We start from the raw sequence: 16,698 nt of genomic DNA, 5'->3' as shown, positions 1-16,698 counted from the left end.
TGGTATAGCCCACACCAGACTTGTATCTTTCCTGTTTTCTCAGTTTTAGCAGTTAAAAAGGTTCAACTGTAGCCCCAAACAACTCATGGAAGTGGAGAACCACTGGAATGAGGACATGTTCTTTAGGTCACCTTGAACACATTCTCAACAGGAGAAAAAAAGACAGATGTAAGCCAGCAAAATATGGGACAACAGTAGTAGGATTAATATATGTCCAGGTCACTTTATATGAATTTATATATATGAGATATATCTATGTCAGTCTGATTTACATTCATTATATCAAAAATAGCTACATTTAAAAAAATTACAGCAATACAAAATATGTGGTAAGATGGCTCATTTTGCTTTAAGTGTTCTCCCAGAATTTTTATAGGTACTTAAAACCATCTGACGAAAAAATTACAAACAGCTATAAGCAAAATAACTCTCTTATCATGAAACTGTAGGTTGAGAAAACTTTGCTGCATCCTGGTCCTTATCCAAGTCTCAATCCAAACCTTAATAAACTGTGAGGTCACCCAAATCCTTCAGGATTTCCTTGCACATAGAGTTTGAATAATTTTAACTACACTGAAGTAATCACCAAAGTATATATCTCCATATGTCTGCATTGGAAAAGTTTGCATGAGCATTAGTTCCACGAAGCTGATTGTCATAGTAAAAGGCAACAGAGCTACAGTAATGTAGCTGTGTGTCTATGTCCACAGTTGAGTTTTGGCTAGAGGAAGTTATTCCGTTTAAAAAAATCTGCTCCTACTGACATACTGGCACAGGACTTTGTCATCTTTTGTCTTGGCCACATAGGATTTTTGTGGCTTCAAATTCTTTATTCACTGATGAAATGCTTTCTTTGGTTTATGAGCTTATACAGGGTCTGTCCCCAACATGCTACATGACAAGCAAGCCAACTTGGCAGCCAGACCTTTTCTTACTCTCTTGCAGCATATACATTAATCAGAGCTCAGGATAGAAGACTTTTTGAGCTTTTGTATATAAAATAAGATGTACCTTCTCATAAAGGTTATTTCCTTGCAGTTTCAAAAAACCCCATAGTTATCCTGTTTTCATGGCTGGAATAGAAGAGCTTGCTGTGCTCTCAGGGTGACAGGTAGCCATCTAAGCAGCACTCCACTTCCTGATGCGAGCTCAGGAATCCTTGAATGGCCCTGCATGGGATGGTCATCTGCCAGGCATTGTTACTCTCTTTTGGAAGGTTTTTGACCTCTTCTAGATTAATTCCTTCTTCTGATCTCAAAAAGATCAGAAATACCAATGAGCCTCAGGCAGTACTCATGAATCCTTCTTTTCTTTATAAAATCAGAATACTGAAGCATAAACTGCATAGGTTGTCAGGTGAGTGGGGAAGTAGAGGTGAACCATGCCTTCCCCATCCCTGCAGCTGCTGTAAAGTAGGATTGCCACCAAAAGAGGTAGTTTGATGCCTTCTCTTCCTGGCTTCTTTTTTCCAACCTGCTTGCTGCCTTATGCCATTATAAACAGGTAGAAAAAAGAATGGTGATCCAGACTAAGGAATTTGTTTAGGCTAAGACTTAAATACTGTTGTCAATTTCTGGGTTTGTTTAAGTCCATCTAAGTTCCTGGCTCCCTTATTCTGTCCTTGCACAGCCACATAAGCACATGGACTGATGTGAAGGAGGGTGTGGCAGAAAGTGAAAATAAGCGTCATTTTTTGGAGGGACTGTGGCTCTGAACAGCACCACCTGATTTATCTGACTGTACAATGACTGTCTTTCCAGCTGGTAAGGCCTGTCCTGTGCCATCTCCATGGGCACGCAATCCTTCAGAGCAGAGCAGCTGGGCAGCATCAGGTGCTAGAGGAGGTCCCTCCTGGGAGCCATGACCAGAACTCTGCAATGGGTGGGTGTCTTGTGGCCCTTGGCAAGGGATAGCTGTGGTACGTTTGAATTCAGACATCAGAAATGAGCTTTCACCCCCAGGACTAACCTTCACTGATTTATCACTAAAAAGCTGCTGGCCAAGAGCACATTCACAAAAGTTTCCAGACAATAGCTGCAAGTATATGGTTTGCCAGATATTAGGCAAAAAGCAATCATAAATTGTAGAAACTCAGTTTCTGTCATACACATGCTCTAGTGAGCCACTGTGGAAAGAAGTCCTATCTGTCCTTTCGATGAATCTTGCTATAATGAATCAATTGTAGATGTAGAAGAGACCTGAGGAAATGGCAGCCCACTATGCTTCTCATACATTTCTCTCTGTCTGCTTCACTGGTGTTGACAAGTTCCACATGCTGTGCGGCACCTGGGCTACTCTTTGAGTCTCTCCCTCAGGCCCAAAAGCTGCAGTGCAGAACATGCAAAGTTTTCCTTGTGCTCCCTCTTACCTACAACCTCATTTGAGCAGTGCTGTGTTAGCACATGGTCTGACTCGGTGGTTTGACTAAGTGGAGAAAGGGGAGACCTCTTCTGATACAGAAGGCTCAGCCTGCCCTCCTGCCCATCCACAACAAAACAACAACTGTGTTGTAATAATAAAAAATGCAAATAAAAGTAAAAACCCTACACTGCAGGCAATGTAAATCACTTCACCTCTTTCTTTCTGCTCATTGCAAAAGATCCTATTGTGACTTCTGCCGGCTGCTGAAAAAATAATTTTAAAAGTACTGAGAAAATATACTTCAATAACTAATTAGGTGGAGATATCTCATATTATTCTAAAATGAATCTCCATGGAATTTCACTAACTTGTACCACATTGAAAGTATCCGGCTTTGTTAGAGCCCCTGTATTTATTGAAAGGGTTAGAAGACAAGGAGGTTCCAGCTAAACAAGGGAAACCTGCTTTGGCCTGTAGCTGAAGCTAAGATGAAGAGGAAGATAGTTCTGATTGCTGGAGGGCTCAAGATCCTAATCAACCCTCACCCCTTTAATTAGCATGAAGCAGCTCATGAGATGCAGCTTACAGAGTTGGGCCATGGAAAGTCACAGGAATAGTCAGCTTACTCCTGATCAGGAATTGCGTAAATATTACTCTGGGGCTTCCTGTGGTTGAAGGTTTGTCATTGCCTGAACAGGCTCTGCAATGTAAACAGAGGATTGCAATTTATTTAGCAGCATTGTACAGCAAGATGCAGTACAGAGGCATAGCAGGTGAAATATGTTTCCCACATCTGCAGTTGTTCAAGGGTTAAGATTCAAGAAGTATAGTTTAAAATGAAGGCATTTACCAGCTTTCTCATTCCTAAGATTGAACCTGGTGTTTGATATATGTCATACAAATTTGTCTATATTGGAGCAAAGAAAATTCCTCCTTTTTAGTGCATGTCCTTCATTTCCAGAGGAACTAGGAATGCACAACAGCTCTAAAAACCTGCTCTCCTGCATCTGGAAAAAAGTACATAAATATTTCTGTCTCGGCAAACTGTGTTTTAGTGGTCTGAAGCTGTGACATTTCTTAACGAAAAAAAAATTCAGAAAGAAATAATTTCAGAAGATAGCTTCAATAATTTCATGTTTCAATACATTCATATTCCATTTTGATACAAATATAAATTTTGAGCTTAATATACTGATGCAAATTCTAATAAAGTCTAAAATAAGTCTGGTGAAACGATAGCTGAAATAAAGCACTGATATTGGCAAGACAAAACACTTCATAACAAGAAACCCAAGTCAATTTGTTTCAGGGTTATCATATTAATTTGATAATATTTGATAAATTCTTCTATTTTTGAGTTTAAAAATTTTCCAAAATTACCATGCTCCCATAAAATGTTTAAATATCAGTGAAACATTCTGCAACAGGAATCATGCTATCAAAATACATTTACTATTTCTAATTACATTAATTATTAAACTGGAAAAATGTGTGAATATAATTAAGATAAAAAGTGTTATGTAAAATAAAGGTTAGAACATATCAGTAGCAAATAAGATGAAGAAGCAAAATAAAGATATTTATTCCTCAGAGCAACCACAAATGGAGAAAAAATACTATGATATAAATTTTCAAAAACCATTGGTATGAGCTGTTTGCAGGTGGTTCCATTCCTTGCCTGTTTTCCAATATACCCTTGGGTCAAGATGACTGCACTGTTCATGTGAGTAATGACAGGAATGTAAAACGCTTTCTACCAATTCCCTAAATCAATTACCCCTTTCATATTTCTTAGGGCTTTCACCCTTCTTTCCTTGACATGGATACTTCTACCAATTTTCCAGTACTCTGCTGAAGTTATAAAACCGCATTTGTTGTGGCACTGTGACTCAGCAGAACTCGCTGAGCAGTTCCCACTGCACAGGGCTCCAGGGCTGGTTCACAGAAAGCATCATCACAGAAGCATCATCTGCACCTCAGCTCAGGATTCCAGGTACTGCAATCCAACCCCTCTGTGAAGGACATCGTTATTGTAAAGGCCATGCTTTCCATTCCTGGAGAGGCAGAAAAAAAAATTCAGGCTGAAATTATGATCGTTTCAGATGAAGTAGAAAAACAAAACCAGGGAAATGATACTTCGCTGTGAGACAGCACAGTAATTCTGACTGAAAGATTCTTCCTCTAAAATGAAGCACAGAACAGCTGCCTCAGTATTTAGGGATGCATAACCCAAAAATTAGAATGTCAGTCCATGCTTGCATTGCCTGCCTTCTGCCTCTTGCAAAAGAAAGTTAAATATCAGACAGCTATTGCAAAGTCTGTTTAATCCCTACACATACATGCAAATGCTGGAAGAAGGAAGATCCTTGGCTTTGCAGTGAAGACTCATGTTTACTTGGAACATTTTTTCTGTGAAAGATGTACTGACCAACCACTTTCAGCGGCACCCATAGGGAATGTAAGTACTGTGCAGAACTGTTCCTCCCTAGGAAACCGAAATTCCACGGCGCATCCACGGGCCACGCCCCCGGTGCCCCGGCCGGGCCAGGCCCAGAAAGGGGCGCTGTCTCTTTAAGGCGGCGGCGCGGGTTCCCCCTGGCGGCGGCGGAGCGCAGTCCGGGTGCTCCGGCTCCGACCCCGCGGTGCTGCGGCGGGGCGGGAGCGTCCCGGTGCCCGCCCCGCGAGGTGGGTGGGAGCGGAGCGGAGGGGACGGCCCGGAGGAGGAGGAAGTGGAGGCGGCTGTGAATAGCGGGCAAATGGGGAGCTGAGCGGCTGCAGCAGCAGCAGCACCGCGGCCGCGCAGCAGCAGCAGCAGCAGCGGCGGCGGGCGGGCACGGAGGCGAGCTCGGCGGCGGGGTCCGTCCGTGCGTACGGGCGCTGCGGGCGTGCCGCGGGGCGGGCGGCAGCCTGCCTGCTCGGCTGGGCGCTCCGGGGCTGGTGCGGGGAGCGGCTTCTCTCTGCCTCGGCGAGCTGCCCGCCGGTGCGGGAAGGGCCTGTCGAGGCTGCCTGCCTGCCGGGGCTGCCCCTGGCGCGGCGCGGCTCGGCAGTTCAGCGGAGCGGGCGGGGGGCAGCGGCCGCCCCGGGGCACCGGCTGATCCTCCTTTCTCTGCTTCTCTTCCAGCCGTCGTTTGGCAGGCGCCGAGAGCGAGCGGCAGGCGCGCTGCCCCGCCGCCCCGGACTGGTCGCCTGCTCGCGGGGCGGCACCATGCAGACCTTCCTGAAGGGGAAGCGGGTGGGATACTGGCTGAGCGAGAAGAAGATCAGGAAACTGAATTTCCAGGCCTTCGCCGAGCTGTGCCGGTAAGGAGGCGGCCCTTGCCGCGGGGAGCGCCGGGGCGGCCGCCGGGGCAGGCGGCGGCTCCGGGATGGGGCTGGGGACGCTCCGTGCTCGGCCGTGGCCCGCGCCGCCCTCGGGCGTACCGCACTCGGTGCGTGGCTCCGCGGAGCCGGCTCTGCCCGCCGGGACCGGGGCCGCAGCGCTCGCCATGCCCCGGGCACCCCGCCCCGCTGCCGCCGGGCCGGGCTAAGCGCTCCTGCTTCCCGCTCACCTGGGCGCTGCCGGTCGCTCCAGGGAAGCGCTATCCGGGATGGTGCAGCGTCCCCCTGGGTGTGCCAGGGCCCGGCACAGCACCGCTGTGCCCGCCTGGGTGCATTTCTGCCTTCTGATTCCAGGGAGGTCTCTGGTATTCCCGTTGAAATAGGGTAATTTGGGATCTTTGCGGATCCTTTCCCAAAGCCGAGTTATTATTAGAAAGAGTCAAACGTTTGGGAAGAACTTTCCTTCAAGTTGTGTGAAAACATGTAAAATTAGGGTCTACAAACCCCTGAGTAAGCTTGTGTTCATTTGGGACGTGAATGAGACATCTGAAGATGGTATAACTGTCTGACTACCACATCTATTTCATGCTGTCCCAGAGGTAAAGGTTAGTTTGATAAGCTGTAATTGGACTTTATCTGAATAGCTAAGAGGATAGTTTTTGCGGCATGTTACACAATTTTATTATTTAATTGGGAGTTAAGACTCCGTGTGGGTCCAAAGTTTTGTGACACATGCATTACAGCTATGGGTACTGAATAAAAGCTTTTTAATTACTTCATTCTACCACTAAGTTTACAGCAAGGAGACAAAATTAGTTTTGATAATTAAAAAATATGCTGCAAACTTTACAGAATATATTGTATGAGACTTTAAATACACTTTATTTAAAGCATGTGATTCTAAAAACACCAGTCCCTGTGAAATTTCTGTTGACAGCAACTTGCTTCTTTCTATAAAGATGAAGGAAGCAGAACAGAAAACTGTTTCAAGAAAGTGACAGAAACTTTTACATCACTTTTTGTACTTGGCATTCTGTAGTCCCTCTGTCAAACCAGCGAAACTTACTAGACTTTTTTAAAGTATAGGAAGGGCTGCAAGTTCTGGTTTAATATCTAATTTCATGTGGTTCTCCAAGCAAAATTCTTGTAGATGAATAATGCTAAATTTTGCCCTTCTATGAAATAATAGTTTTATTAGGCTCAAAATTACAATTTTTACCTCTATTAGGCATACAAAAAGTATAATTTTTAGGGCCTTGAGGTATGATACAGGCTGTTTTTCATGCCTGGGAGCTACAGTGAATCTCAGAAAATCCATTAAAAATTTCTTGGTATTATGTTCTGTACATTGTTCTATTTAGCAATCTCCAAAACAGACTTTTTCTCCTCCATTGTCCTTGTTTCTCTAAGTCCTTTGCTTCCTTTCTCTCTACCTTAGAAATTCCTTACACTTGTGTTACGTAACACGGATCTACAATTTCTTTGTGTACTGTACAAACTTATTAATAGTTTTGGGTCATCATGTTGCTGTGAAAATTGACCCCAAAGTGTCTCTCTTGCTTCACTTTTCTAATTTCTTGGTGAAAATTAGGCTGCCTCATCCTGTACAGGCAAAGCTTAATGTGAATATCATTTACAGACACTGGATAGAGATGGCTGTTCATACATGCTTTGATACTTTTGAAAGCATTATTAGCATTTCTGTACAAGCAGAGATAAATGTTTAGTTTAAGTATCAGTACAGTCATTGGAGCACATTCTGCTGATATCTTGGATGCTCTGTTTTCATTCCTAGTAACTTCTATTGACACCAAAGGGAAGCTGCATTGATTTAGGCAAAGATCTCAAGTATTTTATGGATGACAGCTACTTGATAACTTGTTTGCTTGTAAGCTTTTTTGCTGTAGGAGAAGTCATGCCAAGTTTAACATACATCTTACTCGAAATCTTGTGTATGGTAAAAAACAAGACAAGCATACTCATTCCTGTACAGTGATTCATGTGTTAGAGTGGACTATGTATCTGTCTGTCTACTCTATGTGCTTTATGGTGACTGCTACTTGGAATTTATTTGCCTGTTGCCTAGGGATATACTTTCTGGATGACTACAAAGTTCAGATTTGTTTGTACGAGTTTGTAATGAAGCAGTTATATAGTCCAGGAAAGTAAGAGGAGCCTCCTAATGAACTTGTGAAGCATGCTGGGTTTAAATCGGGGGAATTATTAGGATAAGGAGATTCTTTATTTCTTTACAGTTTGCCTGGGCAGCTGCTTCTTGTGCAAAGCCCTGCCATCATAAAGAGGTCGTGGACAGACATTTCAAAATCTGTTCAAAGCATTCTCTGAGAGATAGGCTCTAAGTGCTAGACTGCTTTCTTAAGCGTGGCTTCAGCTTTTAGGTTAGATTGTCTGAGCTAAGACATTAGCCAGTGTGAGTGGACAGAAGACAAGGTGTAGCTTTGGGGTGTAGGAAGCCATGGCTTCAGCTCTCTGCTCCACAAATATTGGGTGGCAACCTTAAATACTTGCCTCATGTTTGTATCCATCTTGAAACTTTCTGTAGGACTGACAAGAGGGCTGTTCTGCCTGAATAGAGTGTCTTGGGACTTTTGCCTAATCTTTTTATTCATAAGGAAATCTTCCTCTTACCAGAGGCCTTTGAGTTCTTAGCATGTTTCATCCTCACTGTGACAGACTAGATATGTCCTATCTGAGCTATATTCTTTGTAGAGATAAAGGTAGTGCCTGTCGTTGTATCTACCTTCACATTTATAAACCAGGCCAGTGATCCCAAATTGTTGAGTTGCACCCCAGTGCAGACCTTAATGCTTCTGCATCTTCTTGGGGGTTCTAAGCAGAGTGATGAGCAGAAAGGCAGCGTGTTTTCACAGGTCTGTTACAGAGAATCAGTGATTTCTGAATGGTGCCTTAGGGACTGTTGACCTGGAGGATAGAACACTTGGCCTGCCACCTGGGAAGCCTGGTTTCAAGCCTGTAGCTGCTGTCTCTCAAGGGACACCAAACCTGAAGATGGGCCAAGCTCACTCTGATCCTCTGGCTGAACCTGCCACTGTGTATAGAGAGGGATGTGACTTTGCTCCCCAGTGCCAGGTTAGTCATTCTCCCTGGTATGTCTGAGGCACTATGGCAAGGGCATTCCTTTGGGATGAGGTGTGTCATCAGTTCTGATCTGTTTCCTGAGGTGGTTTTTGGTTTTGCTCAGTAGCTTTTTTTCTATATAAGCTGTTTTGTAAGCTGACATTGGAGCAAGACTTTTATGTTGCATTCCATGCATCAATACAGTTTCAGTGGTGAGAAGAGAGTTTCTGTCTCAGCCTTTCTGATATGAAGGCATTCCTGTTTGAGTTGTCATACAGGGGTGAGCTCCTTTGTGTGGAACAGGGCGACACTTGTGTTTCTTGAAATGTGTTTCTTGCACTGTCAGGTAATTTACTGCTATTGCCAAGTTGTCCTGTGCTTTTAGTAAAGCTGCTAGAACACCATGCTTTATGTTGCACTTGGAATTCTCTGCATTCCAGCATATATGCTGTGGCTGCTGGTCCCTGAGTGTAGGGTCCTTGTAGGACTGCAGCGTGCAAATGTCTGGTTGGTGCATCTCAGATAGACTTTCTTGTGAACCTTTATGTTCTGCTCCTCTAAGATGGCACAGTCTGAGACTTTAGGCTGCTGTCTTTTGTCAAAATACAGAGTATCTATGCCCTGCTGAAAAGTAAACCAAGGTTTCTAGGCATTCCTAACAGAGGATTTAGGAGCCTGTGATATAAGTGTTTAGTTTTGATGTTGTCATGTTTCTCTGCTACTGCTGAAAGGAACAGTTCCTCCTTTCTCTAGCTGCTTGGTCTCATCTTCTGTCTCAAACTGGGTGTAATGGTTATGCAGTTGGCAAAGACTCTCAATCCAATCAGTTCCATGCTCATCATGTTGACCTTGGAATGGCTGTCACTGTGCAGGTGCACGAACACTAATACAAGGTTAGGGAAATGGAGATGCCACGTTCCATTATAGAGATGGGAGAGCTATTGTGTGAGTGTCAGATGGTGGTGATAAGGACTCTAGGATGCCAAATAATTTTGTAAAATACACATGCTGCTAGATCTCTGTGGACATTGTGAATGAAAAGACTCATGTTCCTCGCATATATGTGTAAAAATGCATATATCTACTTAGAAAATTAGTTTGTGCGTGTTTGGCACCAGTTCAGATTAGTGAGGTGTGGCCATTTATGAATGTTTCTTTGCTGTCTAAAAGCCTCCATTTTCCTTGGTAGTTGTTCTGCTTGTCAGCTGTTACGATGATCTCTTCTGGGAGCTCTGGAGATATGAGGCAGTAAGGTCACGGCAATATGAATAAGTTATAGTGATGTGAAGTGAAATACACTTCATCCAAGAGGAGATAATTTAAAGTCACCCAATTCTAAATGATAAGCTACTTCTCAGTTATTTTGGACAGAAGCATTCACATGTGCAGCTTGTAAGTTTGCATGGAAATGTAGCTTTTCTATGTAGCTATATACATAAAAAGTCAGAATTTTCTCTTAATGGCATGTAGAAAACAAATAGAAAAGAAGTTGAAGATGTAATTCGTTTTATAATAAATCCCACAATTTGACTGATAGGAGAACTGTGCTTGTACACCCTAATGAGCAGATTATTTTTTGGGAAGACTTTGCTGTATTTTTTTTTGGTTGGTTGGTTTTTTGTTTTTTTTTTTTTTTTTTTTCTCATAAGGCAGGGTGAGCATCTGGGAGGAAGAAGTTCCTCAGGAAATGATAGACGTGCTGAGAAATTCAAATTCTTCTCACAAAGGCAGTGGAAGCAAGCTAATGGAGTTAGGCCTTCTAGGAAAGGCTAGTTGTCTTGTTTTTTAGTGAGCAAGCCAAATTGTCATCTTCCCTCCTTGTGAGATCACCCGTGACAAACTAATAGCATCCCCTGACACACAGGAAACTGAGTTGTTTGGGTCCAGTTTGGATTTCCAGGTGCTACGCACTGGTGAAGACTCTTGAAATTTGAGGCCATGTTCTTGAACTGTGGCCTGCATCAGTTCAGCAGGCCTGGGATGTAGCACAGAATTTTGGGTATGTAGCTCCAACAGAGCACCTGTCACGTGTGCTGAAGACAGTTTGCTTATGACAGGTCACTGTGGTCTGATGCTTTGTTGGGCTTTTTTCATTGAGTTATGATGAAGCTATTTTGAGGCTGATACCAGGTCAATCTGCTGAACATAGCAACCAATGATTTTTTTTTTCCTACCAAAATATTAGTATGCTATAACTTAAATTTCTGTATGGCTTGAACTTGTTTGGGTTTTTTTTTTTTCTTTAGGCTAAATTGATTCTTCAGCTTCCATCTATTTAATTTTTGTGATATAATTGAGTCTTATTTTAGCATATGAGAAATTACACTATCTAGTAATGTACCATAACATGGTAAGCACTGTTGTCAGTGCTGTAGATCTGTATGGTTCTCTTTTTCTCTTCTATATTTTATTTGTGGTCCCTTGTGTGCCATGGCCTGTGCACAAGAACCTAAACATGAATTTTAAGACAGATTTAAGAAAAATGCTGGTTTGAGGGTATTAAATTAATCTGTTTCTTTATATAGCAGGCAGGAAGTATATTACATATTTTTTCCAGGAAGAACTCAGGGGATTTTCTTTAACCCCAATTCCCTGCAAAAAACCCCTAAATACTACTTTTGTTGAATATCTGGCTTGTGCCAGTTAGCTTTTACAACCTTAAAATCCATAAAAATAAAATGTATGTGTGTTGATCAATAGCTCCCATTGTTGGTTGTGTTAGTCTGAAATTCTATATCATGAGAAGTAACTGGGGGCTAGATGGGTGGGTAAGTTTCTTTGACATCAATTCTTAACAAAGACAACTGGTCTAATGGTAGAAGTTATACTAAGCCATGAAAACGTGTTGAACATAGTGGCAAAGAAGGGTGTATTTATTGGAGGAGAAGCTCACTCTGTTTCTGGATTCCTGCTCCTTCCTATAATGCGTAGAGACTTTTTATTCCAGAAGAGCTGGATATGTGTGCATTTTCTTAATCTGAGAGCACCTACAGACAGGCATTCTCCTCACGTAAAGCTTACAGTGTTATGCTTGCATAACCATTTCATGGGAACACAGCGCAGCTGCTGGACAACAGAGGTGGCTGTAACAATCAGCCTTTCACAGCAACTCGGTTTTGTGGTCTAGCAATCATTTACCTCAGGTTCAGGAAGTTTGCATACTCCTCATGGCACATCCCTTTACCACAACCTGTTGGAACTGATACACAGCAAGGAACAATAATAAGCCTGGTCAGGTGGCAGCTTTTCTGAGAAAGATATGCATTCTTTTCCAGATCACAGGCTGAATACAAATTGTCAGTGTTGCCAAAAAAAGAGCCCTAAAAACCCCAAGCAAATGTCCTCTTGGGGTGTCTAAGTTGGAACAGAGCCTGCAAGGCGCGTGAAGAAATGTGTCCATTCTGCACAGCACAGATAAGGCTGCTTCTGCAGTAGCCTCACCTACTGCCATTGGTCTAGGGCATGGCATTTCAGGGAAAAGGGCAATCAGCTGGGAAGTGACCTAAAGAGAGCAGAATCCTAATGCCCTAAAGTGAGTAGAATCAGAGGTTTTGTAATACAGTGTATTGTACTGTGCTGTTCAGCATAAAGAAGAGGCTGGAGATCACCTTGACTGTAAAAAGCTGTTGTAGGAAAGAAAAAAACAAAATCAACACATGCTCCCCCCTCTTCTGCCGAGCATATTCCCCTGTTCTGTTGTAGGTTGAAGAAAAAGTAGTGGCCTTCCACTGTGCCAAGGTGGGATGACTGGTAAGTGAAAAAGATAGTTTAATTGTGCAGGTAGGCAGTGGAATTTTTTCTTGAGACCTCTACAACCACATTGAACAAATATGCTGGGAATGATACAGGCCTGTAGTGCTGTTTCAGAGCAGAGATGTTGACCTCTCCTGAGGTCAGTGCTGCCCTGGTTTAGTTCAGTCTGTAATAGTGCAGAAGGTACCTTAGAAACCATTTTGAGTGTGCTTGAAGTCCCTTTACTGTTTTGAGAGTCGTGACTTGGGAAGTCTAAGCACCCAGTCTAAATGTGTACAGTTCTCTTGAGTATAGAGGCTCAGTGTGAGTGAGGTGTTGGAGATGACAGTGTTTCCTCTGTCTTAATACGCTGCACCTAGGAATTGATAGCATATCTCCTGATATTGACCAGAAAAAGTGCTGACACTCTTTGGTGAGATGACTTTTCTTGAACACATTCCAAAGAAAGGAGGAAGAAGTGCATGTGAAACACACTGATGTAAGTGTGATAATAGAAAAAACAAGCACCTGGACTGATCACATCTGTGGCACAGTGTTGTAGAACAAACCTTCTCTTATCTGATTTTCTTCCGTTTTCCCATTTTGGGTTCAGTGTTCAGTTCTTGAAACAATGGCTTGTTTTGTACTGATGGAATTTAACCCTGCTCAGAAGGAGTTATGTGCTTTATATGATCGAGGAGAAGCTGCTGATACTCCCATACTGTCCAAATACTACATAAATGCTAAGTAGTATTCTGTCTGCCTGCAGAGAGAAATCCTATTTGAAGGACAACCATTGCTCTTTAGGAATGGCTTTCAAAATTACTGAGCTTCACTGAAGGAGGTGTCCTTTATTTCCAAGCAGAATGTCCTTACTTTTCCTTACTTGTTCTTTCCTCCCAGCTTCAATGATTGGGCTAGTTTGACTGGGGTGTGATTGCCACTCATGTAAAATAATTCCTGTGAATTGGGAACCAAAGCCGAAGCCTGTTTTTCCCCACAGTCAGGGTACTACCTATGCAGGAAGCAGGGTGTATGCACATTGAGAGGTTGCTCTGATCTTTAGAGTGGAGAAAATCATGTTTCCAGATGTAATGGCACTTTTAGGAAAGTAATTGGCAGACTCAGCACAAGACTTGGAAGCAGGCTCAGTTCACGTTGAGCTGTTTAATCGTCTCCCCTCTGATGCCAGTTAGTGAAGATTTGTAATATGTCTTGTCTTATAAGATAGTGCTGAGTCAATTTTCCTTGCTTGGAAAAATTTGAAGTTGGTCCTTCCTTCTCAGAAACAGTCTTATTTTTGCTCTTCATCATATCCGTCACAGACTTTTCTTTCTTCTTGTCAAAAAGGCATCTTTGATTCTTTCCCTTTGTTACGTGCTGGTTCTGCATGTCCAGTCTGGGTCCCGAGGCACTGCCTTGTGAAACTGAATTCTCCATAGTGCTGCTGGCAAAGGAGAAAAAAAAAAAATAAGTGAAGGAGACATGTCTGTAGCAAAGTGAAGTTGTTCTGAAGCCCCGTGGTTGTCTCATCAGACTACACCACAACCATTCATGGATATTGAGTCTCCTTCCTCAGAGATCAGTAACGAGCTAAAAATCAGTGTTGCTAGAGTCCTGGTTTGAGTTGAATGTTTTCTCCATAAGCAACATAGATGTCCTTTTCTGATATCATTGTGTTTTAACATGCTGGTGATTCTTTGTACTTTCTCTAATTTTTTCCCTGATGTTAGGTATGGATAAATACATGTAATACTGCAATGTGCTTTGTTACAGCAGGAAGAAAGAGTTCAGAGGATTCTCTGGAAACCAGGCCCTTGGTACTGTGTGTTGTAGGGCTTAGTAATGACTCTTGCTGCCTAACCTTGATAAAGTTATCTTCATGTTGGGGTTGGGGCAACTGGTTAATAGCTGATAGAACAAATGATGTCTGGGGTGATTAATGGTCCTGGAAGGAAATGATACCATTAAGGTTCACTTATGAAATGCCACGCCTAACCTGCTGGCAGCCACAGTGCTGCAGTCCTTTCTCCCTGCTATTTTGAAATTACTTTTGTCATTTGGTTAAAAAAATTGGAGGGATGACTAGACTTACTCCTTATCTTGTCAACCTGCTTTCCCTACAAGGATGACAACTGTCATCATTTGTACCAGTGGGCTGGGAAATGCTGCCTGCTTCAGCAATACGGTGTGTTTTAGTGAGTCCAGCAGTGACCACTTAAACCCAATAGGGTATGTATGTTTCAAGGAAAAACTTGGTTATTTCCTTGTAGTTAAAATACAATCCACAGAGATGAATGTAAGTATGGAATGCTGTAGTTCTTTAGCTCTGCATGTCATGCAGCTGCGTGTAGATGCTGCTTTGTTCGAGAATATGCTATTTCTTTGATTACAAAATCTCGTCTCAGTTTTGGGGAATTTACAGGCGGAGGATCCAGCCCTCTGTGCCTGCTGTCACTGGAGTGTGGTACCAGTGCAGATGGAGTGGGCTCTCCTTGCTGCAGTTTGAAGGATGAGAGTGGCAGTGGGAACGGCGAGGATACTTCCACCCAGGTTCATTGGTATGTGTTGGTTTGTAGCAGAGGCTGTAATTGCTTGGAGCTGTTTGGGTGACAGGCCAGCTAGAGTGTGAGCCACACAGACCTGTACTCAGCCAGCCAGGACCTGAAGGGATAGTTACAGCAGATGCTTAGGGAACGTATGAGGCACAGAGCAAATGTGTTCACCTTCCCCTTGGCAGACCCTTTTCTGTCAGTCACTTTTAGAGACTTTGGTGGCAGCAGTTGTGTCCATGGTACCACATTTAGTAGCCACAGATGGATCTGCTCCACATAAATCTTTTAATGCGTTTTTGAACTCATTTTCATTTCTGCCATCACAGGAACATAGAGAGGCTGTTGGTGTTTGTTGGCAGTTCTCTAATTTGCCTGTGAATAGAAACATAAGCAAATACAAAGTTGAATTTGCTGTGATGTTTTTTTTTTTTTTTTTTTTGTTGGGTTTTGGTTTTAGTGTATTTGTTTTTTAAACATGTAAAGGAGTAGGTATTACTTATTTTTAAGTGTGTGTGTAAGTATTCACTTTATAAAAACACCCTGGCTCTTGACTAATTTAAAAAAAAAAAAAAAATTGGTCAAGCTGTCTTGCAAAGTTCAGATGTCAAAAGTTCTTCCCCAAAAAGAAAACACTTTCCTGCTAAAAATAAAAAAGCTTCTAGAAGAGGGAGGAGGAACTAAGATTTGGTTCAGTTTAGAATCCATCTTCTAACTCAATCTAGTGCATGGTAATCTGTGACTTGCAACAAACAGTGGAGGGGTTTGTGGAACCTAAAAGCCCCTTGTAACTGAAGAGAGAAGAGTGTCCAGATCCTCGTTTGCTGCCCGATGAGGTTAAGTGCTAACATAGCAGAGGGGCACTCAGAAAGTGAAGCACTGTATTAGTACTGCAATAGTAACAGAAGCCCTGTCTCTTCTAGCATTTATGCCAAATGTGCAATTAAATTTTTAGTAAAATCTGCATCTGACTTTCATCATATGGAGAGCATTAAGTTTTTCTAGTCTTCCTATTGATTTTTTTCAGTTAACATTGCCTTTCTCTGGTCTCAAATATGACTTTAAGAGTTGCTTGAACTCTGCATTCTTTCACACTGTTACCTAAAATGGATTTTCTTTGCCAGTCAGTCTTTAAGCACAGATGTGCATGCAGCCAGCCCAGCCTCATGGTTTTAGAGTTACTGTGCTGTCTGGAACAGGTATACACCAATGATGTGTTGAGTCACGGTGTTTCCAGTATGTGTGACTTTAATGTAAGTGTCCTTTGAGATAGTCTGGGTAAACTGTGTTATCAGAGACTCTGTACAATGCACCCTGGCATGACAGAGCTGTTGTGAAGCTCAACATTCAGATACACTTGCTAGTTGGAAGGGTGGGAAGAGAAGGATAGAGGGAACTTGTTCTGAGGTTGCCTGTGGTGCTGCTCTTGTTTTGTTGACAAAGAGGGAGCTTAATTCACTGGAGCTGTCAATCTGGTTGTTCTGAAGCCTTGAAAGAAAACTCCTGTAAAACTGTGTGTAAGAGGGAGAAAAGGGAAAAAGAAATAAGCAAGACTACTATTTTGGTGAAAGATTAATGATATAAAAATCCCCCCACAATTGTAGTTGCTGACCTCCGCACTGTATCTACTAGAAAA

At 42.7% G+C, this 16,698-nt stretch overlaps 1 protein-coding gene across 5 annotated transcripts in view; it reads left to right on the top strand.

Moving 5' to 3' along the window:
* The first annotated feature begins 4,935 nt into the window (after positions 1–4,935).
* Positions 4,936–16,698, top strand: part of ITPK1 (inositol-tetrakisphosphate 1-kinase) — a 139,456-nt gene continuing 127,693 nt past the window's right edge. Inside the window, exons 1-2 of one of the 5 annotated variants that reach the window (XM_072930357.1) lie at positions 4,936–5,046; positions 5,483–5,661. In XM_072930357.1, coding sequence (XP_072786458.1) covers positions 5,567–5,661 — 95 coding nt within the window. In that variant the 5' untranslated portion in view covers positions 4,936–5,046; positions 5,483–5,566. The other 4 variants (XM_072930356.1, XM_072930354.1, XM_072930355.1 and 1 more) reach the window with 4 other exon arrangements.

This window comes from Taeniopygia guttata, chromosome 5 (assembly GCF_048771995.1).
Source record: "Taeniopygia guttata chromosome 5, bTaeGut7.mat, whole genome shotgun sequence".
NCBI classification, from domain to species: Eukaryota; Metazoa; Chordata; class Aves; order Passeriformes; family Estrildidae; genus Taeniopygia; species Taeniopygia guttata.
This window is presented reverse-complemented; position numbering and strand designations above follow the sequence as displayed.